We start from the raw sequence: 26,436 nt of genomic DNA, 5'->3' as shown, positions 1-26,436 counted from the left end.
TAGTATTTGTTTTTGCTTTCTTTTAATTTATAGTATATTAGATTTCTGTAATACTTGAAACTGTGTTCATAATGTTATTTATTTTCACATCGTTGAGGACAACACAGAATGATAAGAAAATAATACTTATTAACTTATTTGCTGGTATTATATTATTATTTAGGCATCCAAGGAGTCAAAAGACTTATCGTGTGAGGTCCTTCCTAGGAAACACAAAGTCTATCATATCACTCCTTAAACTCAGTGACTGTTCTCACTCTCACCACTCCATCAGGCAGTGCATTCCACAGTTCAACCACCCTCCATGCAAAGAAACCACTCCTTACCCTCTTGCTCACATTTTCCTTTCGTAACTTCCAGGGATGGGCCCTTGTCATCACTCCTTCCTGCTTTTCAACCAAACGAAAGAACTACGCAGTGTCAATCCTGTAACCACCTCTCAACAGTTTAAAAAGTCTCAGTCAAATCACCTCTATTGCTTCTATCCACCAAACTCTGCAGTCCACATTCCCACATTCCCGATCCTCATAACTAACATTGTACAGTCCTGAAACTGTCTTTATTATCTGCCTCTGTACCCTTTCCACAGTTAATTTATCCTCTTCACCACCTTTGCAATATGTCCCTTGAATTTCAGGTTTCTATCAATCATCAACCCCAGATCTCTTGTCTCCCATACTTCCTCAAGTATATCTCCTCCAATAGAGTATGCAGCATCTAATCGATATGTCCCAAACCTCAAGGACTTACATTTTGCTGCATTAAACCAAACCCCCATTCATTTGCCCATCTGTCAAGCATATTCAAATCCTCTTGCATGACTACCACATCTGCATTATTACTTCCCAGCTTCAGATCATCTGCAAACAACTGAACATCCCCCTACAATCCACTGACAATGTCATTGATATAAAGGTTAAACAATATAGGTCCCGGTACTGAGCCCTGTGGGACCCCACTTGTAACCCTCTGCTTCCTTGAAACTGCCCCACCATACACAACTCTCTGATACCTATCGGACAGCCAATCCTGAATCCAGTTGACCAACCTGACATCCAAAGCCATGTGCTGCAACTTATCAGCTTATCATGTGGCACCCTGTCAAATGCCTTCGCTAAATCCAAGAAAATGGCAGTATATGCCTTTCCCTCATTTACTGCTCTTGTAACTTTATTATAAAAGGCTAGCATATTACTAAAACAAGAGCACCCCCTCACAAATCCATGTTGACTCTCACAGATAACATTACCCACATCTGCCCAACATTGTATATGGTCCCTAACTAATTTCTTCAAGATCTTAACAAGTACTGATCACACACAAACTGGCCTATAATGACACTTCCAGTCTGCTACCGCCCTTATGCAATGACTCTATCTTACCTTCCTTCCATTCTCTGGGCACCTTTCCCATAGCCAGACTTGCATTGAAATGCCAGGTCAAAGGAGCTGTCAGTTCCTTAGCACATTTTCTCAAAACTCGTGGTGAAATACCATCCAGTCCCACAGCTTTACTGACATCCAGAGTACTCAGTATTTGGAACACGTTCTCCTCCTGTACCTCCCTCTAAACCTCAACCCTACCCTATCCCTCTAGTATTAAAATTTACTCCTCCAGGATGAAATACATCAATAAAGTGTTCATTGAACAATTCCACTATGTCCTCTGTCTGTCACTCTATTCCCACTTTTATCCCACAGTGTTATTCTTCTACAATCATTTCTCCTCCTACTGGCCACATAGCTAAAAAATTCCCTAGGATTTTCTTTGGATCTTAGGGCCAATCTCTTCTCATAATCCAGTTTTTCCTTCCTTACCATACTAGTCACTCTCCTGGTCTGTGTCTTATATTCTTCACCTGTCTCCTTATATATTCAGCATCTTTAGAGCACAAAAATAATTTGTCACAGTACGTGAAACAACAACAATTTGGTATAGTAGTGGGACTATTTAAAAAAAAAAAGAAAAAAAAAAGTTAATTAACAACACAAGGACACAAAGTCCTTATTAGGTGCCATCTATGATCTTTGCTATTTGGCAATTAAATGATTGAATAGAAGGTAGCTATCAAAAAAGATATTTAATTCAGGATCTAAAATGAATATTTTTATATCAAGAAAAGAGAAACTATCAGCGTTTTTTATCTGATTATAATTTACTCATTGTGGTAAAACTGTCATCGGGTAACTTGCCTTTGTTGCCATAACATTACTTAATAAATAAAGATAATCCCAGATGTGAAAGACAGTTCGGCTTGTGCACTAGTATCATGGATGGGCATAATGCATTGAAGATTTAAAGATTGTACTCTTTAGGCTTCTCCATAGCACAGCCATGAAAAAAATGAAAATAGGAGGAAAAATTTATTCTTTGAGTTTGGAGTTGAACCATGGAAGGGTGCATGCTTAATTTCATACCAGATTTAGAGGAATTAGCAATGCCAGTTATAATGAATGTTGAGGTGATTAATCAATTTAGTTGCTCTCTTTTGTACTGATCAAGGATGTTTAGAAAGGCATAGGGAAACTGATTGGTTTGTTGTTTTGGATTTACAACAAAAGCTATGAGTAAGGTGACCAGCTTTTTAGAAAGATAAACCACGACAAAACAGCAGTCAATCTCAAATTGACTGCTGTGAGATAGAAAAAATTTGTTCTGCAAATATCACCTATCACTTCTTTTTCTACTATTTACTTTTTTCTTTTATAAGCCATATTAGTCATGCTGGAAATTTGTAAAATTATTACCATTTATCATAAAAACACTGACAGTTATCAGAAGGGTAAAAATATTTAATATTATTCAGTCTTGTTGTTCAGTTTGTGGACTGTGATATAAGCTCAGAAGAATGGCTTGGTTCACTAGAAGTATGTAAATAAACTGTCATTTCTGTGACTTGTAAAGAGTAACTTGCAAATGTTATTATTTTCCTGTTTGTTATTCATTTCTTGTGTAATATAATTTCATTATTGTAAAGTGTACTTGAGATGACTTTTTTTTTTTTTTTTTGTGCATTTCAAAAACTAGGACAAATCTGGTATCTTTTTTGGGACAAAAAAAAAAAAAAAAAACTGCCAGTTTCCTGGTCAAACCAGGACATATGATCACCTTAACTATGAGACCAGTAGATTGTCTGTGAATTGCATGTATATTCTGCTGCCCACTTTGTTTGCTTTCAGGATGAAAAACACAAGTTTCTGGGTAGAAAAAAAAACTTCCATCCAAATCACCTTCAGATGAAAACATTCACCTTCTGCATTTATCAAACTCTGAAAATCAATCTGACTTCTTCAACTTATTCTCCATGAAGTTTTACCATCTGCAATCTAGCTAACCAAATAGTGAGGTCATTTTCTAGGTGACCTTAATCTCTACAATCCATCTGGCTCTCCTTATCCAGCACCGCTGACTAAGATGAATAAGATGCTAAGGTCTTGCTATAAGCAAAGCCTTAATGCAAATTATGCATCTACCTACCAGAATTCCTGATAACCCTCTTCATTCTCCCAATACTCTTTGATATCTTTTTAAGATGATAACTTTCTCTCCTCAAAAGTTTTTTTTTGTCTGTTCTCCTTTCAGATACACTGTAGAGATCACCTATCCACTTGGCAACTCATATCAAGACAATCTTCTGCAAGTTTCCACTCATACAGAACTCATACCACAAAGGTACCAAGTGGGATAATCTATGGAACTACTGTTCTTCCCTTCCATGTTCTGACTTATTACTTTCACTTAAATGAGTAGTCACACAAATCATCCTCATTTATAAAGGTTAGTGAGAATATTTTCTGTGGCTTGCTCTAACTAAAATTCTTGTCCACTTTTCAAGCTCTGGTTCAATAAAGATGTAGAAAAGCAGTTGAAAGAAAAAAAAACTCAGCTTACAAAAGGTGACTTGCACCACGAACCCCAGCTTTATACTTGGCCTATACTAAAATGTAAAACAACCAATAGCAAAAAACTTGCTGCTTGTCCAATTGGAAGCTGTGCCTTCTGGTCCTATTCAAAGGCTATCAGATGCAACTGCCTATGCTTCCACCTCTCTCTCTCTCTCTCATCCAATTTGGGTGCTATAACAGTAAACCACTGTTTTCCTCCAATTCCTTCATAGATGATGAAGGCAAATCACTTCCTGCCGTGCCAGTAACAGTATGGTATGCTTCCTGTGGTTTCTAGCAAAATAACAGAAGAAGAAGAATACTAAATAACTGGGACACTAAAAAGTCCTCTGATGGCATCTCTCCAACTGTACTCAGAAGTCAAACTCCAGAACTATCACTAGTCTTCTGTCATTTTTACAATATTTTGTACTCAGCTGGCACTTATCACATACACGCAATCTGTTCTGAAAATGTAGATAAAAGCTTACCATCTAGCTACTGACCAATCACCGTTGCCTGAATCCTTTCCAAAATAATAGAAAGTTACTAAAATTCAACTTCACTACCTACAAGCTCACCAGTTAATCAGCAGCTACCAGTACTTTCTACTAATAACTTTCTGCCAATCTAGATCAGTGGCTGATTTCTTAGACTACATCATCACTCACCATGGCATTTGCCATGGAGAGGTTCAGAGAAGCATATGTTGTTGTCAATGACATATCAAGGACTTTAGATAATGTTTGGCATTGAGATTTGCTTTACAAACTGCCTTCTTTTGGTCTACCTGCTGCCCACTGAAAGTTATAGTCAGATTTCTCTCCTCAAAAGTTGTTTGCCTGTCGTGGTCAATGGCATCCTTTCTTTATGTCACCAATTCAGGATTGCATCAGGGCTCTGGTGCATCATCTGCATGACCTATTCTCAATCAGTACTAATCCTATCCAGAGTGTCACTGATATTATACATTTCATTCATCCTACTTTTTCGACAAACCATACAGTTCTCAGATATCACAAGCTTCAAGATCATCTCCAGCTAATACCTTCAACTGAATTCCATACCATTCTTCAGTGGAGCAAGGCTATCCTGGTCACCTTCAGTGCCCCAAAAATGCTTTTTCTCTTGCTAAAGAGACCTCAGCTTACCTTCCCTTATCATGAGTAATACATAAATCACTACAAAGATCAGATCTCTCTCTCTCTTTGGAGTGATATTTACTTCTGATCTCTCTCTCTCTCTCTCTCTCTCTCTCTCGGCATAAACACACCAATAGCTTCCTCTGTCTCTAAAAAAACTAGGAATTCTTTTCCACAACATATTGTTTTACACCCATCCATCTCCTGACACCATACAAATCCCAAATCCATTTGTTTAGGATTTGTGTAAATCCTTCCAAATGTGTGAGCAGTATTCTAAGGAATCCTTAGAATACTATCATTTTCACAATATTTGCAGAGTGATGCATCTAAAAACTTCTCTAAAAATTCTTGATGCTGTCCAGAAGAGAGTGGTTCAGCTCATAGATCACCTTCACATTCACTTCAACCTTTATCTCACAGATGCACTGTTTTAGCACTATTGTCTTTTTTTAACAGTTATTTCCATGGTCACTGTTCCAGTGAACTTGGTAAACATTCCTTGGCATTCTGATGGGCCTATTAATTGCAAATACATTGAACCACGTCATATTTCTTATTTATTCCAGTTACCTATGTCTTCTGGAGCAGCATTCCTATTAATGTTTCCCAGCATCAACTTTCCAGCTGTTCAAGAAAAAAATGTCAACAGAGGTTTTCTTTCTCAATCAAAATTATATCAGATGTATCAAAATTATTTAATCTTGATACTTTGTTTTTGTTATTCCCATTTAAATCATGATCAAAGGATATTTTAAAACATATCTTTTGTGTCTTTGGGACAGATTTCATGCAAATAAACATCAGAAACCTGTAGTAGTGAATTGCTGCTCTAGAGTTTCACTCATTGAATCAGTAAACAATTTCCAATTAATATTTCTGTTTTCTTATTTCTTGTAGTATATTGGGATTCTAACAAGAAAGCATATTAAAATGCAGTTTAAACATTCAGTGAATAGCTTAAACTAAAATGCTTTTGATAAGGTAAAAAAAAACCTCTTTAACTTTAATAAAATGTCTATTTCATAACCTTCCATTGGGCCTTTAAATCCTTCATAACATTAATCATACATCAAAACTTTTAAAATGTATATTACACATACATCAGAGCTCAGAGTTAGCAGCCTTTCAGTTAGCCACTGGTCAGCATACATATACAGTTCATTTCTAAGCTTAATAATACTTAACCCCCTCAGCCCATGTCGCTGTTTCCGATCAACGTAAACCGTGTCGTGCGACTTTTGTGTCCAGGGCTTATTGAATGAATTCCAGCTGTGAAGCCCAGCTTAGTTATTAAATAATTAAGCTGGGCTTCACAGAGCGCAGTGTTAATACATTCCAAAACATGGTACAATCAATAACAATAGCAAAAAAAAATATTTACATAATTGTTTAAGCAAATAACTGTCGGAAAAGCGCAAAAAAGACTGAAAACTTTTAAAAATTCATATCTCCGCTTGTAATAATAGACCAAAACCTTTTTTTTTTTTAGTTTTGTAGGTAAATGTATGTACATTAAATCAAAATTAATGATAAAATCGTATTTTTAAATTACAATAATTATTTTTGCAGTTGAAAGTTGCTCATTTTAATCAGCAATTGTAAAAAGGTAAAAAAATGGTATAAATGCATGATTTTTTTTATTTACATGATTTATTTAATAAAAATATTCATTCAAAATGTATCTTTTACATTACTTGCAACAGATCGAATGTTTTGATTAGTATGCAAAACAATAATGTTCAAAATATCATCTGTTATAAGCAAGCTTCATATGTCTAATGGACAGCGAATATTTAATGCATCTCCTGATAGAGACGGAAAATGTTTTCAAATATTCGATGATCGATGACCACATGTTTCCAGAGCATTTGAAGACCACTTATGACCTTTCTGCCTCGAATATATAAGGCCTTCGTCCCACAGTTGGAGTAACTGACTTCTCAAAGTTCTCTTCGTCTTCTTTGTTGGTGGAAAAATTATCGCCTTCTTCGGACGCCTCACTCTTGACATAATTAATGGGGTTGTGGAGAGAATAAACAATCTCATTTGAATTGCGAAGAGCCATTTTTGGAGCTAAAAATTTCAAAAAATTAGCATTTCTGAAAAACTTTTTTTTGGCTAAAATTGTTGTAAAAATTTTTTTTTAACACTTACCTCACCCTTCTTAGTAATTTTTGCACAAAAATATCACCAGACACAGTAAAAAAATGAAAAAGAGCACAAACTTAATATTTCATTTGACTCATGTTGGTGGGACTTTTTTGTCCTTCAGCTACTTCGAGGCCTCTTTATACCTGAAAGGACAAACCGAAACTACCAGCCTACTTTGTGTGCTCAGCCTAAAGTTTTTTTACCACTATCACAGATGGTGCTATCTGTCTCATCCTAAAAGATATTGCAACCAATATTTTTCTGCTGGACGAAAAAGTCCCACCAACATGGTCTGAGGGTTAATAGTACAGTTCATTTCCAAAATTAATACATAGTACCTAGGATTTCTCATTTCATGTCCTTACAGAAGATTATTAAACTCATGAAGTGGTGGTTGTCGCATCTATTTTGTTGTGCTTTTTTGTCTTACAGCTATATACACTGTTAGTTAAACAAGCAAGATTTTCTGTATGGTAGACTTCACACTTTACAATTGGTAAAAAATGTCTTTTATGAATATATTAAATGCCATACCACAGAAGTGAGGCGATTGGGATGTTTATCCTTCTACTAAATCGTACTTACCGGGTGCGAAATTTAAGGATGTAAGTGAGAGTATTAGAGTGCAAAAACAGAGGGTGAAAGAATTAATAATTGTGGCAGGTACAAATGAATTGAAAGGTGATAAATTTTTTATGAGAGAGGACTTGAAAGTATTGTTTAAGGTAGCGAAAGAAAAGAGTGACAGAGTTAGAATGGTTAGTCTGTTGCCGCGGTATGACAGAGAGGAAATGGGTTTACATATAAGGGATAAGGGAAATGGGTTTACAGTGATACTGCTGGACCTGGCAAAGGCGTTTGACAGGATACCACATGGAATACTAATCCGTAAACTACAACATATGGGAATGGATATAGGATTGGTGAGATGGATAGGTGGTTGGTTGATGGAGAGATATCAAAGAGTAGTTTATTCAGGAGTAGAGTCCAAAAGACGGCCTGTGACTAGTGGTGTGCCGCAGGGTTCTGTTCTTGGACCACTGCTGTTTAATCTGTTCATTAACGATATAGGGAAGGATCTAAGTGGAACAATTCATTTGTTCGCTGATGATGCAAAGTTGGGTAGGGCAATAGTGAATGCAGAAGATGTCAAAGTCTTGCAGGATGACTTAGATAGATTGGAGTTCTGGGCTAAGGAGAATGGATGTCAATTTAATGTGACAAAATGTAAGATTATGCATTTTGGGGTGAAAAGATTAGCAGCAGTATACCACATTGGTGGAACTGTACTCCAAGAGATTGATGAGGCCAGGGACTTGGGAGTGTTGGTGGATAGGGAGATGAAGTTTAGGGGGCACATTGCAAAAGTAGCTAAATCAGCTCATCAACTCACTTGGTTGTTGAAAAATACCTTGACGAGCAGAGACAAGCAAGTTATTGTACCTCTGTACCGAGCCTTGATAAAACCTCATCTCGACTACTGTGCCCAGATTTGGTCACTTCGGTTCCTTCTTGATGGGTGGAGAGGATCCAGAGGCGAGTGACTAAGATGATAACAGGTCTATGGAATGAATCATATGAGAACAGGTTGAAGATTTGTGGGTTGCAGAAACTAGTTGATAGGCGGAGGAGGGGAGATATGATTGAGACATTCAAATTGCTAAAGGGATTCTATAGGATTAATTCAGAGGATATTTTTGAGATCAGGACTGGTGGTGGGAGAACTAGGGGACACCTATGGAAGCTGGGCAAGAGTGTGGTTAGTAGGGGTGTTAGAGCTGGGTTCTTTACTTTTAGAGTGGTAAATGAGTGGAAGAAGCTGCCAGAGTCTGTTGTGGGTGCTATGATGGTGAACGAGTTCAAGACAAGGTATGATAGATACTGTGAGAATGTAATCGCATAGTTGTGTGGACATGATGTTTTGGGCCTCCCTCGATGAGTCTAAGGACTCCTGGAGTCGCCCGAAATAATAATAATAATTCTACTTGAGATCGTTGATGGAGATCACAACCAATAATAAAACATTTTAATTACTATGAATGATTGTGTTGTACTGAACTGAAACAACATGATTTTATTTTTTTCAATGAATTTTACATTACAAAATATTGTATACATATTTGCATTTTAAAAAAAATGTGTTACTCTTAGTCGCTGTTCAGATGGGAATCCTAGTTAAAGTGAAATGTTATGATTTGCATCATTCTTCATTTCTTGTCAGTTTAGTTTAAAATCATATTATTATTAAGAGAGACCTCCAGGGAGTCAGGAACATATCGAGAAAACCATACTATTTGCATCAGCTGTTATACCTGTTCTTGAATTCATGCATGCTACATGGACACACACACACACACACACACACACACACACAACATCCAATGGCAATCCATTCCATTCATGCACTATGTGAGGAAAAAAAATCTAGTCTTTACCCCCTTCTTGACAGCATTCATTACCAACTTACATGGATGCCCTCGCATCTATTTTCCCCCACCCTCCATAGAATGAAAAATTCCATCTACTGAAATCCTGTATGACCCTTTCAGAAGTTTGTAAGTCTCAATCATATCTCACTCCTCTTTCTCCTGTTTGCTAGTGTATATGCAGTCTACATAATCTTCAGTCTGTCTTCATAATCATTATTCCACAATCTTGATATCATTTTTAACAGTCACCTTTGCATTCCCTCCTCCATTGCGATTCCTTTTTTAGAATCACAACGTAAGCCAGGGGACCAGACTTACACACAATAGTCCAAGTGAGGTCTTATCCAGGTCTTGTAAAGAGACAAAATGACATCCTTATCTTTACATCTTAAGCTTCTTTTCAGCATTGTAATTATCTTTTGAGTTGTATCTACTTGCTATCTACTAACACTCCAAGATCCTTATCCTGATCAGTTTTTTCTAGCATAATCCCACAATATATAACATTGGATATCTAATCATACCAAAGTGCATTACTTTACATTTATTAACATTGAAATGACAGCCATTTTCACATGTCCACAACTCCAACCTATTCAAATCATCCTGCAAGTACTACATGTAGCTGATATGCATGTAGTATGCTGATATGACATGCAACATCATCAGCAAATAACTGTATGTTGCATGTCAAATCCTTCTCAGTGTCATTAATGTACACATTGAATAACAGTGGAATGAGGACTGAGTCACCCGTGCATGAATTTTTGATGTCTGTCAGTCTGCCGACATCTTATCCATGCTAATAGTTTATAATGAAATCCCATATTCTCCAGTTTATGCAAAGTTTTCCATGATGTATTCTGTCAGAAGCCTTAGCATCATATATTAAGTTAAGGTCCTGGTCTACCTTCCATTCCACCAGCTTTTGACTTGCTATCATTTTCATTATAACCCCATAAATTGTGATGGCGTTTGAAATCTTCCAGTATCATACATGGATGTTGTTGATTTGTTAGAGGGGAATCAGGCCAAGTGGCATTCAGTAGCAACAACAGCATATTCTCAGCAACTATCCAAATAGCTGACCATAGTCATGAACATCTATAAATCCCCAAATGCCACTTGGCCTGATTCCCCTTTAACCAATCAATCAGACTGTTTTCAGAAATATAACCTCCAATTTGTGACACTAAGCCTGTTAAAAATTAGGGTTTGATTTATGATGGCTTGCTTAACAGTAGTCATCCAGGAGCCTGTTAGTTCGTAAACATGGGGGGGCTGCTGTATTTAATAGCTTTCCTATAAAACATTTTTAAATAAATTGTTAGCAGCTTATCTGATTCACCAACCCATTCCATATTTGTTGCTTCTTTTTAAATGGAAATGTTTCTGTTTGTTACAGCTATTCTATAAAGTTTGCTAAAAGTGCACCACTTCCTTTCTTCATTCTTCTGATTAAAAATCCATGATGAGCAGTCCTAAAACTTCAAGGTCATCAATTTTTTTTAGTCAGGAATGTTAAATCCTGTGTTTCTTAATTAGTCAAAAGCAAATAAAAGTTTGCATTTGAGAAACCAAAGCTTATATCAGCATATCAATTTCTCTTGCCACATGATGATTTGGCAAGTATTCTCAAATGGTTACTCATACTAAGTTACTCATAATAAATCATACTAAGATGGTTACTCCTTTTGGGAACAGCATTTTGATGCTTATAGTTTCAAATTTATATTCGATCATTGATATTAATGGTTTCGATGATATGTTCTTGCAGCTGCTTTAAGTTTTATTGGACTCAGTAATAAAGAATCTAATCTTTAAAGGTACCTGTGGCATAACTATAATACATTACACGATAACCACAGTAATTAACTTTAATGAAATAAAAGTACGGATATTTCGTACTGCAATTAACAGTACATCATCAGTTTCTAAAAATAATTTCAGAAAGTTTAAGGATGAAATAATTATTTATAACTGCTTGACATTTAACATATGTTTCAGTAAACTATTCTTGGTTTCTGTCTGGTTTTATATGCTTGCTCAAGAACAAAAAGTGCACTTCAGATCAGCAGAAACTAATGAAATTAAGTAAACTATTTTCTGTATGTGTTGCTCCTGTGTTTATGCTGCCAGTTAATGCAGATTATATTGGATTCATGTAAGTATTTAGATTTACAACTTTGTTGAAATCTTAAACATTTACATGAGTGCATAGTTTGTATAGCAAGTGCTGAATATTTTTATTAAGAGAGACCTCCGTGGAGTCAGGGACTCATCGAGATATAAATCCAGACATTTAGAGGAAACTTTAGTATCTTGGAGCATGTTCTCTTAGAAACACTATTATGAATTTACTTTCTTTAATGCAAACATTTTGTTTCTTGTTTAAGAAACCTGTTTTTTTTATCCTCTTTGACTAAGATCTTGAAATCCTGAACAACCATTGAACTCTGCTAACTGTAAACATTCAGTTTTTGTCTCCCTCATAAAGACAGTGCAATATAATAATACTATACACACAAAGCAGTTCTGATTTGATCGTACGAATATCTTGCAGTACTAATCTCACTTGCATATTTTTGAAGTTATGTTACTTTCCTAGTTATTAAAGAACTTTGTGGTATACCCGAGCCTGCATAGTGACACATCAGTGTGTTTCATAGAACACCAGTTTTCAGAAGATTGCTGTATAGGATTGATTCCAGCTCCAAACAAACTTTAAAAAGATGTTCTGTAAGTCCATTTATGAAATATTCATAAAAACTCTTTGGATATTTGGAATTTAAATATTGAGCACACAGTATCACATTATCTCTTTACACATTGGAAATGAATTATATTATATTATTTATATAAAATATTACACCAGATTAGTCAAGTTTATAACCATCTATCTAGGCATGTTTTTGTCTCCACAATTGTATAATTTTTTTTATTATTTTATTAAACTTATGTTTTTATTTATCACTTTATGGGTTTTTAAAATGTGTTAATGAGATGCAATTTGCAGAGTCTGGTGGAGGGATTGTTATAGGATCAATGCTGGAGAAGTTCTACAGAAAATAGTGGGAGATCGGGGGAGAACCAGAGGTCATCCCTGGAAACTGTATAAAGATGTGAGTATGGGAGTGAGAGGCAGGTTTTTTATGTGCAGAGTTGGAATGCCTTGCCTGAGAGTGTGGTGTCTGCAGGGAGTTTGAATGTATTCAAAGCACGATATGATGAGCTGTGTGTGTGTGTGTGTGTGTGTGTGATAAAAGGACCTCCCAGATGAGACTTTGACTCCATTAGGTCTTGGGTAATAATAATAATAATAATATTGCATTTTATAGGCCATCTGAGTATATTCTCATCCCATCTCATTTTCTTTCTGGATTAATGTCCAGAAAGTAAATGAGATGTACCCTCTTTCATAAAATAATCAACCAAATCACTAATCAGTCAGGTTGGTGATTAAAACTGCTATCACATACAGCTAGTAACCAAAGAGTATGTGATAGCAGTTTTAATCATCAACCTGACTGATTAGTGATTTGTGTGATTATTTTATGAAAGAGGGTACCAATCATGAATTAGTTCTTAGATTGGAACATGATTGGGTTACCCAAGCACCTTATTTCAGGTTTCTAATTTTTTGTCTTCCCCTAGATCAAGTTTCTAGTATATACCCAGGCAACTCCTGCACATGTTCTCCTTCCCTTGGACTACTCTTAACCAGTATCATTCAGGTCTATTCTTGAGGGGTTTAACAACCATAATTATTGAGATTATGTTGGTTTTTTAAATCTATCGCTGATTCTAAAAAATGCTTTTCAAATTTGTATTTGTCATGGTGAAGCATAGTAGTTTTCTTTCATTTCATTCTGTGCAAGGTATTATTATTATTATTATGACACCTCCAGGGAGTCCGAAGACTCATCGAGGGAGAGTGTGCTGACAGCATCGAACGTATTCAAGGCATAGTCATCTAGATCTGATTGGCCATGGCAGTAGATGTGTTTTTTATGTTTTTCTAAGTGGATGTTGCAAATCTCCCAGTTTTACCATAATATGATAAGTTGCAAGAAAAAGGAATTTTGTTAAACGCTGGAGCAGAGAGATGCAGATCCTTGGGAGAGCAGATGAGGGCAGCTGGCTTTAGATTAGATTTGAATGCTGTGCAGAGATTACTTTTCAGAGTTCTGCTTATTTTTTTCCAAGGTTCTCCCTCACATACATGAGGAACAATGATAGCATTGCTATAGGCAACATGTTCAGAGGGATGTGAAGACATGGGAGGAACAATTAATTTGTAGATCTTTTTGTCATTGTAACTATTGGACAAGAAAGTCTGGTGAATAAAGGATTGTTCAACCTGGGCAGAACAGATTGGAGGTTCTGTTAACAAGGATTAATATGCTGTTAACGATAACAGCATATTGTTGAGAGTGGGGGGGAAAGCTTATGTAAACTGAGAAAGAGAGGGTGACATCGGGATGACATGATTAGAGTATCGAGAAAATGCAGGCTATTATTATTTTCTTTTTCTGTAGTGAATTGGATTCTAGAGTGTTCTGTTAATAACCATCATCAAATTCCTAATATTTACCATCAAGGGGTGTGCAGGATAATTAGGATAGTACTACATGACTATCCTAATTATCCTGCACCATTACTTTACTTCCCATTAACAGTTTTCCTCCAAATTAATCTGTTATTTGTCAAAACTCTAATATTATCAGATCCTGTATTTCTGTCTTTGAAGGCACTTTTTACTGTATTAATCCATCTATGTCTTGGTCGTTCCATGGGTCTTTTTCCTGCAAAGAACACTTGTTTTGCTAATCTTTCCTCTCCCATTCTGTTTAAGTAACCATACACCTGAGATTAGCTCTACTAATACCTTCCTGAATGCTAACAGTGGCAAGTTCTTTCCTAATATCCCCACTTTTAATGATACTGCTATTTATGCCATCTGTTCACTCCACTAATCTTTCTCAGAACTCTCATATCAGAGGTCTCTAATCTTTGATTAGTGTTTTATTTCTAACCCAGCTCTCAGATCCATAAGATAAAATTGGTTTGAATGCTGTTTTGTATATAGCTAATTTAGTGTTTTGACTAATTTTTATCTTATTCCATATCAATTTCTTCAGCTGACTTCCTCCCATACCAGCTTTATTAATTTGGTTGTCTATTTCCATATGTAATTTGCCATCTTCACTAAAAATAGCTTAAATGCTTTACTTATTCTGTAGGTTCACCATTCAGGATACAGCTGTTTTCAATGTTTTTGCCTATTAACATTGTCTTTGTCTTTTCATCTCCGATTTTCGTACTAAATTTATTTTAGCAGTTATTCAGAAATATAACATCACAAATTTTGATATTAGATTTAATACCACTTTTCTTCATAATGCCATCCATATAGATAATGACAATGGAGATAAGATACACCTAGTGGAAAGGCTTAGACGTTGGTTATGCATTATTACTAAATAGTTTAGGGAAATAACAATGTAGACTAGGATATACATTAAAATAACTTTTTAATACAAATCCAATATTTTGGCAACGTCACGTTGCCATTTTCAACAGGAACTTGTGAGCAAGACACATGCACGCAGGCACAGCAAACAGTAATTGAGGACGAAGCAGGAAGCTATTCTTTCTCCTAAAGTCCTCCTGGTGCCCCCTAGCGGGCAATGTTGGTATTCTTGGGCAATTGGGCTGAGGTCTTCTGATGTAGGTTTCCCAAATTTGAGGCAGTGTCATGCAGCCAAATTTGTTGAGATTTGGATTGTTTCTTAAGGCTGAGGCTGATTCCATGAAAAGCCTTTCGTACTTGTATTTACTATGGTGAATGATCGTAGCTTTCTTCCACCGTATTCTATGGCGAGTATCCAGAGCATGGTCTACAAGACCAGAGTGGCTGTATTGGTGGAACCGGATGTAGTCCTTGTGTTCTGTAATTCTGATATTGGCTGTCCTGCCTGTTTGGCCAAAGTAGGACAGCTTACAGCTGCAAGGGACCTGGTATACACCAGGTAGGTCTAGGAGGGGAGGTTGGTCTTTTGTGGAGCAGATAAGGGATGCCAATTTCTTATATGGTCTGTAACAAGAAGTTAAGCCGTGTTTTTCTAAGATTTTTTTAATTTTTCCCGAGGTGCCTCTGATATTGGGTATGGTGATGGATTTAGAGTAATCCTTGTTCTGAGGGGTGGGGGTTGTGGTTTATTGGTTTCAATATTTTTTGGATTGTTTTGGGAGGGTAGCCATTGGGTGGGAAAGTGTTGAGAATGTGGTTTAGTTCTGTGGTTAAGGCATTGTCATTTGAACATATAAGTTTAGCCCTGTTGTGTAGTGTCTTAATGACACCATATTATTGTGAGGAAGGGTGGCGGGATTGTTGGTGAATGTATCTACCTGTATGGGTGGATTTTCTATAGACCGAGAAAACCAAGGTTCCATCAGGCTGGCGGGTGACTAGTGTGTCTAAGAAAGGAAGGCAGTTGTTTTTTCTTCTTCCAGGGTGAATTTGATTCTGGGGTGTTGGTTGTTTAAGTGTGTTAGGAAGGAGAGGAGTGCATCGGAGCCATGTGGCCAAATAGCGAACACATCATCTACATATCGAAGCCAAATGGTTGGTTTTTGTGGGGCAGAGTTTAAGGCTTTCTCTTCAAAAGTCTCCATATAAAAGTTGGCCAAGGATGGGGAGAGTGGAGAACCTATGGCTGTCCCCTCTACAAACAAATAGACCTACCTGGTGTATACCAGGTCCCTTGCAGCAGTAAGCTGTCCTACTTTGGCCAAACAGGCAGGACAGCCAATATCAGAATTACAGAACACAAGGACTACATCCGGTTCCACCAATACAGCCACTCTGGTCTTGCAGACCATGCTCTGGATACCTGCCATAGAATACGGTGGAAGAAAGCCACGATCATTCACCGTAGTAAATACAAGTACGAAAGGCTTTTCATGGAATCAGCCTCAGCCCTAAGAAACAATCCAAACCTCAACAAATTTGGCTGCATGAGACTGTCTCAAATTTGGGAAATCTACATCAGAAGACCTCAGCCCAATCGCCCAAGAATACCAACATTGCCCGCTAGGGGGCACCAGTAGGACTTTAGGAGAAAGAATAGCTTCCTGCTTCGTCCTCATTTACTGTTTGCTGTGCCTGCGTGCTGTGTCTTGCTCACAAGTTCCTGTTGAAAATTGCAACGTGACGTTGCCGAAATATTGGATTTGTATTAAAAAGTTATTTTAATGTATATCCTAGTCTACATTGTTATTTACCCTAAACTATTTAGTAATAATAATGTACACCATTGTTGCATACCTGATTTTATCTCAAACCATCTTCCTGTACCTCCTTTAATTCTAACTGCTGACTTACAGCTTAAATAGAGACTGTAGATCCTGTCAGCTGTGCCATTGTAACAATATCAGTCTGTTGGTTATATTGTAATATCTTCTTTTCTATTCTTTATTTACTAATTAACAGTGCATGCTTTCTCTCTCGTAACCTTTCTCGCTTACTCTACTGCGTATTATGCTTATCCACCTTCCATATTTATTAGTCATATGTCTATGAACACTGAAAAATTTATTTGTTAGACTGCGCCATCAGTATATCAAATATTCGGCATAAAATTCAATGAAACGTCCGGTAGAGTTCTCTCCCTCTCTCTCTTACAAGCATAAATTCCATCAACAAAGTTTATATAAACAGTCGTGGTTCTTTAAGTACTTAAACTGTGCTTTTAATGCCTTAGTTGTTTCCACTCACAAGTCCGATTTATTTAGGAACAGTTCAGTTGTAAAATAAAGGATCAGGCAGCACTCTTTTAACAAAATATTAAATCACATTTATTTACATTAATATGAAATATACATGAATCAAACGACAGGGAGATTGCTTTCTCTACCCATCTATAAAATCTTTAGCATAAAATTAGAACCCTTTCACTTCAAACACTAAATTATCTCTTTAACTCAAAAATGTATTTACTCTCTGCTTACAAATTCAACTTATTAAACTTCTAGTTTACTTGCAAAGAGAACTCTCTGTTAAATTATTTTTACAAATTTGATATCAACTTTTAACATGCCAATTGACTCTTGTAGATACTTCTTATTACTATTAAACTAATTCTTAACGGTCCATGTACAACATATCTCCTAGATTATAAGAGAAAATATACAAAAGGATGTAACTTACAGAGGCTCTATATCGTACATTCAGTCAAGAGTATTGCACTAAAGTTTTTATGGCATTTCTATCATCTCAGATCTTAAACTTCCTTCAGGAATGTCTTGCTTTAGCGGTATCAAGTCGGGATATTGACGGGCTTTTGGACTGTAATCTGCGGTACTTGAATAGCACATACAAGAGGTTTCAGCATACAGACAAATTCTCCTGGGAATCCTACTTCGGGAATTTCTGCTTCTAAATGCCGCCACTTCTGCTACTAATTGCTGATGTCACCTTGCCACGTGCATTTCCTGGAAATGCAGTAAACTTAAATACAAATCCTTGTTATGTTCCCAAGATTTTTCAACTATTTGCTATTCTCATAACTATCTGTTGAGATGGAGTCAAATGTGTCTGAGCCATGTGGCCAAATTGAGAACAGCTTTTGTAATTTTAATATCGCTTCCCTGACGATTTCTCAGTGACTGAGATGAAATATACAATTAATTAAAAGTGTGTTTAAATATTTATGTGTTGTATTCATTACATTAAACCTTATGAGTTCAAACCAGCATCTAAGTCTAAATAGTGAAGGACCTTTTTGTTTATACATGTGCTTACATTCTTTGTACCCTTTATCTCTCAAGATATTAAAATTATTATTATTATGGGTAACTCCAGGGAGTCTTTAGACTCATCCCACGACAGATTCTGATAACCTATTCCACCCATTCACCACTCTCCAAGCAATAAACCTAATTCTAACAGCCTTGCTAACTACACTCTTACTCGGTTTCCATGGATGGCCCCCCTAGTTCTCCCATCAACACACCTGTTCTGAAAAATTTCCTCAGAATTAATCTTGTAAATACCTCTCAGCAATTTGTATATCTTAATCATCACCCTTTGTCTGCCTGTCACCCAGTTTCCGTAACCCGCAAATTTTCAGCCTGTTCTCGTAAGGTTCATTCCATAGACCTGCTACCATCACTCACCTCTGGATCCTCTTCACATCATCACCACCAAGAAGTCCTGGTGCCCAGATCTGCATGTAGTAGTCAAGATGGGGGGGGGGGGCACTTATCAAGGCTTGATAAAGAGGAACAATAACCTGCTTCTCTGTTCTTCGAAGTATTCTTCACTAACAAGTGATCTGATGAGCTGCTTTAGACACTTTTGCTATGTGCCTAAGCTTTAACTTCCTATCCACTAACAGTCCCAAGTCACTTCTTTGTCAATTTCCCAGAGTATAGTTCCACCAATATGGTATACAGCTAGTAATCTTTTCAACCCAAAATGCATAACCTTACACTTTGCCACATTAAAACTGACATGCATTCTCCTTTGCCGATTCTGCCAATCTATCCAAATCATCCTGCAAAATTATGACATCATCTGTATTAACTATTGCTCTATCCCACTTTTCATCATTGGCAAATAACTGAACAAGTTCCTCTCAGATCCTTTCCTATATCATTAATGAACAAATTAAGCAGTAGCAGTCCAAGAACAGAACCCTGCGGCATGGCACTAGTCACAGGCCTTCTTTTGGACTCTACTCCTGAATAAACTGCTCTCTGATATATCTCCATCGACCACCCTCCATCTCACCAAACCTATATACATCCCCATGTGCTACAGTTTACTGATTAGAATTCCACATAGTATCCTGTCAAAGGGCTTTTCAAAGTCGAGCAGTATCACTGTAAACCCATTACCTTTATCCAACAGTGAGCAAGTTACTGTAGGCCTGAACCACCCTTCACAAAACGATGCCCCCCCCCATACAGTATCCCATTTTCATCTATCCATTCCTATATTTTGCTCTTGAACAACTTCTCCAATACTGTAACAACTCCTGATATGCTACGACTGACTGATAATTTGATAAATCAGTGTCTTGGAGCCTCCTTTATGCAATGGGACTATTTTCCCCTATTTCCATTCCCACTGGACTAACTCAGAACTGAGACTTAGAGTAAACAGTATGGTCAAGGGCACTGACAATTCCCTCGCTACTTCAGGTAAAACTCAAGCTGGTATGTATACCATCCAATTCCACAGCTGTATTCGCATTAAAGTTTTGTAATATGCTATGCACCTCCATTTCACTTATCTCAGTTCTTGTAAGCCGTTTGCTCTCTCATTCCTGCAATATCACCACCTGGATGATATACTCTAGCAAAGTGTTCACTTAGTAATTCTACTATTTCAACTGATTCAATTACCTTGCTACCATCGGCATTCCTTAAAATCATTCTGCCACATACATTCTTGCTTTTACTTGCAGCATATCGAAATAACTGTTTGGGATTCTTTTTAGCCTGCATTGCCTGTGCCTGCAAGTCTCCTTAAATTTCTTCCACATTTTTTTTTTTCCAGCTTGATGATGATATTCATTTATCTAACTCCCACTTGATTTACTCTCCTGACTCTAGGTATGCAATCTGCCATTACCAGTGGTACTAACTAGGCATATTATACACATTCTTACACTCAACTGCCTTGATGTTTGCATATTCACTCAACAGCTTACCCCACTCTCCTAAAAGCTCTAGTTTCCATTATTCTGCACATCCACTTTCACTTCATTCAACAATTTTTCCAGTCTCCAAACACCAAATCCATTCAGATGCAAACCATCCTTCTTGCATAAGTCCTTTCACCCATTAAACTCACTCCACACGTCCACAAACTCCACACCACTCCTCCTGCATAACCTACGCATCAAGTCATTTGCTATTTTAACCCTCCTTCTCAGCTCTACTCTGTCATACCATGGCAACAGACTCACTATCTTAACTCTCTCACTCTTTTCTTTTGCTACTTCCAGTAATTCTTTCATGTCCTCTCTCATGCCATACTTTACTTCTTTATAATTATTCGTTCCATCCACTATGATCGTTTCTTTCACTTTACCCTTTTGTGCTCTAATAGCTTCACTAACATCATTTATTTTTGCACCAGGAAAGCACAATTTTGTCAACCTCTCATCGATCATGCCTTTTATGAGTAAGTTACCATTCCTTGATTTTTATTTCACTCTTGGTTAAGACTTTGTTTTTCTTATCTGGCATTTCTTTCTTTCAGTTATCAGATGATCCATTCGCTTCAGCTCACGCTTCGCCCTATATACCATTCCTCACAACAGAGCTATTTCCCTTATTGCAGCCAATTCCTCATTCTTTACATCAGTCATACTATTCTTTCGTTCAACACTTTTACTCTCTCTCTTCTACATTTTCGCTTTCATTAATGTTCACTTCTATATTCTTGCTTTTGATAAATTTTACTTCTACATTCTTGCATTCTTTCAGTCCATCAGTACTACTAGCTTTCGTTTCCTTTCCATTTCCAGATTTATTGCCTCGTAGTCTAATAATATATCGCACTCCTACAAATCCATACCTTCCCTCATCTCCCATCCATTCTCTCCACAAACACATCCTTTACACTCTGCCATGCATACATATTACACTCACAACATCAAATCAATTTCATTGATGCCACTTGATTTTTGCTGCACTCACCTAGTCATGCTTCGACCACAATGGAAGTACACAATGGAAGTACTCACAAGGGCAACCAAGAAATGGTTGCCCTTGTGAGTACTTCCATTGTGTTCTGTTTAATAAATAATAAATCTAACAATTTAATAAATCACACAGACACACTTTGTTCTTAAAAATAAATAGTAGAACACTAAAATTCAAGAAATATTGCCGATTATTACTCATAATACACTTATCTTTTCTGAAAATATATCTCTAAATTTCATGAATTGTGGCAGAAAGTAGTAGAATTGCAGTAGAGAGTTGCTAAACTTATGTATCTATATTTACTATGGGTAGTTCTCTGAGTTGGCATGATAATTCTTCCATTCTGTTCAATCTGTTAAACACATGCACTGTACATGAAGATCTGATGTTTATACTTCTATCCCAGCATTCCTAACTGCATTAGTTATGCATGTGAAGTTGCCCATGCAACTTGGACAAAATATTGAATTATTATACCAAAGATTATCCTTATTAGTGTTGTCTACCCATTAAATCAGCATATGTCTAATAACAAACACAAAAAAATGATGTCTAAAGAACAAGCATCCCGCAAAGCACTCAGGTTGTGAATAATTTCTGAAACCCTCTAGATTTCTTGAGAGAATAGACCTTTCTTAACTATTATAGACACTTTCGAACTAAACTACCATATATCTGACTACTCAGAGCCTGTGTAGCTCAGTGAATGTGGCGTTTGCCAACCACAACGCTTGGCCGCACGAAGGAAGACATGGTTTCGAGTCTAGTCGGCGACTAGAGGAAATTTTTCTAAGCCTTTTTCGACCGGTTCCTGAGTTAGTCGATCTCTGGCACGGGCAAGCAGGTTTTTCCTCCCGGAAACTCTGGTTTTTCGTCCTGTAAACTCAAGAAAATCGACCGTAGAACCCACATTATTTTTTCAGACATTAAATATATTGTGTTAAGGTTAGGGACCACGAGATGGCAGCACATTTGAGCCGTCTCTCTTCACTGAGTACCGCTTAATTAGTGATAGCCTTGGGCCATCTATCTCTGATTGGTACCAGTGGAGATTGAACTGCCCACTCAATCTCCAAAAGTTTGATAGGGCTAAATGGCCTCGCCTACGGGAATAAAAAGGCGTAAGCTGATTTTTTTTTTTTTTAATTTATTTTTTTTTTTTTATATCTGACTACTCTGGGATGGCAGTTTTTCTTTTCTTCTGTCCTCAGGATGGGTCTTTCATGGATAATAGCCTTCCATCCATCTCTGTCCAAAGTGAACTCATTCATATGCCAACAGTTTTGAAAGTGCAATGTGATTCTAATCGCTTTATGCTGTGTCCTCTAAGTCTTGCATGTCCTCCATAGTGCCCTCAAATATCAGGTGGGAACATTCGTACAGTTTGGCCAGACCAATTCAGTTAATGCTTTTTAATTGTGTTAGAATTGTTGAGTCAAGGATATTCAAATCTTACAGCACTTGTGCTTTAGTCATGTTCTATCCAATGGGTTTTGTTTATTTATTTATTTATTTTTCCTGAAGCATCATCATCAAATTCCTGCCATGTACCCTCAAGGGGTGTACAGGATATGATAGTGTTACATGAAAAAAATTACATCATTACTAACTTCCTATCTACAATTTTCCTCCAAATCAGTCTGTTACTTGTCAAGACTCCAACATTATCAGATCTTATGTTTCTATCATCTAAGGTACTTTGTACCGTATCAATCCACCTATATCTTGGTCTTCCTCTGGGTCGTTTTGCTGCCAACCTGGCAGAGAACACTTGTTTTGCTAATCTTTCTTCGCCCATTCTGTTTAAGTGACCATACCACCTGAGATTAGCTCTGCTAACGCATTCCTCGATGCTGACAATGTCAAGTTCTATCCTAATATCCTCGTTTTTAATATGATATTGCCATTGATGCCATCTGTTCACGCCTCTGTAATCTTTCTCAGGACTCTCATATCTGCGGTCTCTAGTCTTTGGTCAAGTGTTTTACTTCTGACTCAGCTCTCAGATCCATAAGTTAAAACTGGTTTGAACACTGTCTTGTATACAGCTAATTTAGTGTTCCGACTAATTTCTCTCTTATTCCATATGAATTTATTCAATTGACTTCCCACCATACCAGCTATGCTGACTCTGTTGTCTGTTTCTATATTTAATTTACCATCTTCAGTAAAAATCGTGCCTAAGTAGCTGAAATGTTTTACTTGTTCCACAGGTTCTCCATTCAAACACAGTTGATATTTTCAATGATTCTGCCTATTTTCATTGTCTTTGTGTTTTTATTGCTGACCTTCATACCATATCTATTACAACACCTATTCAATTTGGTCAGAGAATCTTGCAAACTCGTAGCCGATTTATTTAGAAGTATAACATCATCCGCATAAAGCAAAGAGCTGACATTAACATCTCCAATTTTGATATCAGGTTTAATACCACTTTCCTTCATAATGTGATCCATATAGATAATGAATAACAGGGGGGGATAATGTGCATCCTTGTCTAACACCAGATTTAACATTAAACCATTTTCCTGTACTTCCTTCAATTCTAATTGCTGACTTACAACTCAAATAAAGACTAAGTATTGCTTGATATAATGCCCCATTGACACCTTATAGCTGCGGCGTATTGAATAGCTTCTCTCTTGGCACCTTGTCATATGCCTTTTCCAAATCAACAAAACTTAAATACAGATCTTTGTTATATTCCCATGCTTTCTCGACTATTTGTCGTAAAGTGAAGATCTGATCCTGACAGCCTCTATTTGGCCTGAATCCAGCTTGTTCTTCACCTAGCTTTTCTTCCAGAATTCTTCTCAACCATTTCTCAAGTATACTTGCATAGATCTTGCCAGGAACACTCAGTAGGGAAATACCTCTGTAATTCTCACATTCAGTTTTATTTCCCTTATTATATATGGGTACTATGAGAGCTCTACTCCAATCATCAGGAATTCGTTCCTCTATCCAGGCTTTCTGAACTATGCAGTGCAGCCACTGTAAGACTCTTATACCACCATACTTCAGCATTTCTGGTCGAATATCATCTACTCCTGCTGCCTTTCCACATTTCAAGCCTTTGATGGCTTTTTCAACTTCAAGTATGGATATGTATTCCTAACTGCATGCCTGGTCAGTGTTTTTTACCACTGTGCTGTCATCACTGCTTGTTTCATTTAGCAGTTTTTCAAAGTAATTACTCCATACCTCAAGGATATCTTTTTCTCCTGTTTTCATGTCACCTTTATCATCTCTAACTCCTTTTACAGCACTCTTTCCTCCCTTCCTAAGCTTCTTCAACAACCTCCAGAATATTTTGCCACCTTCATATTTATTTTCTATGTTCTTACCGAAGTCCTCCCATGACTTTTGTTTAGCCAGTTTTATGCAGTTTTAGCTTTCTTACATTTGTCTCTGTATTCTCTGAGAGCACAAGCTGACTTATTTGCCAGGAATTTTTGATATGCTTTCTTCTTTTCCTCCACTGCCTCTTTAACTTCTTGTGTCCACCATGGAGTTCTGATTTTTCTATCCTTGCAGACAACCTCACCACATGCCACTCTGGCAGAATCAATTAATGTTTTCTTCAGAGTTTGCCACTGAATCTCCAAAGTTTGACTGTTCTCAAACTCTTTCATTTTTTCTTCAATAATCTTTGTGTATTTTAGTCTACAGGTCACATCTGAGAGCTGCTCAACTTTTATTCGCTTTAAAACTTTCTTACATGTTATTCTTTTCAATACGAAATTCAATTTTATCCTGCTCAAGACTAAATAGTGATCGCTTACAATTTCAAATCCTCTGTACACTCTGGTGTCCTGCACCAGGGAGAAAACATCACTATCAACAATAACATAGTCAATGAGACTTTTCATATTCCTTGCCTCTTCTTTCCATGTGAATTTGTGCACATTTTTATGTTGGAACATGGTGTTAGTAATAACCAATCCATGTCCTGAGCAGAAATCCAACAGGTATTTGCCATTATTATTAGCTTTGCTCTTTTCTCCAAATTTTCCCAAAACATTTTTGTATGTCTGACAATCACTTCCTACTCTGCTATTTAGATTCCCAATAAGGACCAACTTTTCCTTTTTCATTGTGTCAGTAGCTTTTTCTAGAGCCTCAAAAAATTCCTCCACTTCTACCTTAGTAGAAAACCCTCTGTGGGACCATAGGCACAAATAAGTCTCATTGTCCAGTTCCCCATTCTCATATTTGCCCACATTACTTTACTTGAGACTGACTGCCATTCAAGAAGATTAGCCTTGTATTTTGTGTTGAATACTATGGCTACTCCTTCTTTTCCTTGATTGTCATTGCCTGAATATAACATTTTGTATTTATTGCTCAAAAAGATCTCACCAGTTTTTGTCTTTTTTGTTTCAGTCACCCCTATTATGTCGATCTGGTACTTATCTAATTCCTTAGCTAGCTCCATTTCTTTGCCATTCAGGCTTCTTACATTGATAGTACCGATCTTTAACTCTGGTGATGTTGAGTTGGGGTTTGTTTTCAGATCTGTTCCAGTAGCTGACTTTTCGCTGTCGCCCTGATTCCCTGGTGAACATTTTCATGCTAATTATGTATAAAGACTGTCTATGTTGTTCATAGTCTTTTAACCCTCAATGTTTAGTATTTTTTCTTTTATAATGTCACCTGAAGAAGGTTGTTACAGGCCGAAACCAGTAGTGTGTTTATATTAAAACCTTTTTAATTAAATCTCGGTTCTAGTCATTCAATTTTTTCATAAAACTGTGTATGTTAACCGAGTCAATGATCATTCTTTCATATATATATATATTACTTGCACAGTTCACAGCAGAAAAATATCAATAGTAGGAATGAATTAATGTATGCTGTAGATATAGTGAACTCAACAGAATGTATTCAGATTTAAAAAAAAAAAAAAAAACAAGCAGTTGGCAATGTCCTATTCACATACTATCTACTGGAAAATCTATAACCCAAGCTTCCAAAGTGTACCAAGAATACTAAAGCCCAAAATGCCACTTCAGCTGATATTATACCACGAGAAACAATATCATTATTATTGTTATTATTAAGAGAAACTCCCAGGGAGTCAGAGACTCATCGAGGGAG

At 36.8% G+C, this 26,436-nt stretch overlaps 1 protein-coding gene across 1 annotated transcript in view; it reads left to right on the top strand.

The window, feature by feature from the left end:
- Positions 1 to 26,436, top strand: part of LOC150096998 (myelin expression factor 2-like) — a 63,536-nt gene that overhangs the window by 6,739 nt on the left and 30,361 nt on the right. Inside the window, exon 2 of the mRNA XM_090408347.1 lies at positions 12,218 to 12,348. Within this exon, the coding sequence (XP_090264473.1) occupies positions 12,342 to 12,348 (7 nt within the window). The 5' untranslated portion in view covers positions 12,218 to 12,341. The remainder of the gene's footprint in view (positions 1 to 12,217; positions 12,349 to 26,436) is intronic.

This window comes from Typopeltis vanoorti, chromosome 18 (assembly GCF_054136105.1).
Source record: "Typopeltis vanoorti isolate ZY-2024b chromosome 18, IOZ_Tvanoo_1.0, whole genome shotgun sequence".
NCBI lineage: Eukaryota > Metazoa > Arthropoda > Arachnida > Uropygi > Thelyphonidae > Typopeltis > Typopeltis vanoorti.
The sequence above is the reverse complement of the archived record's forward strand: the minus strand, read 5'-3'. Positions and strand labels throughout refer to the sequence as shown.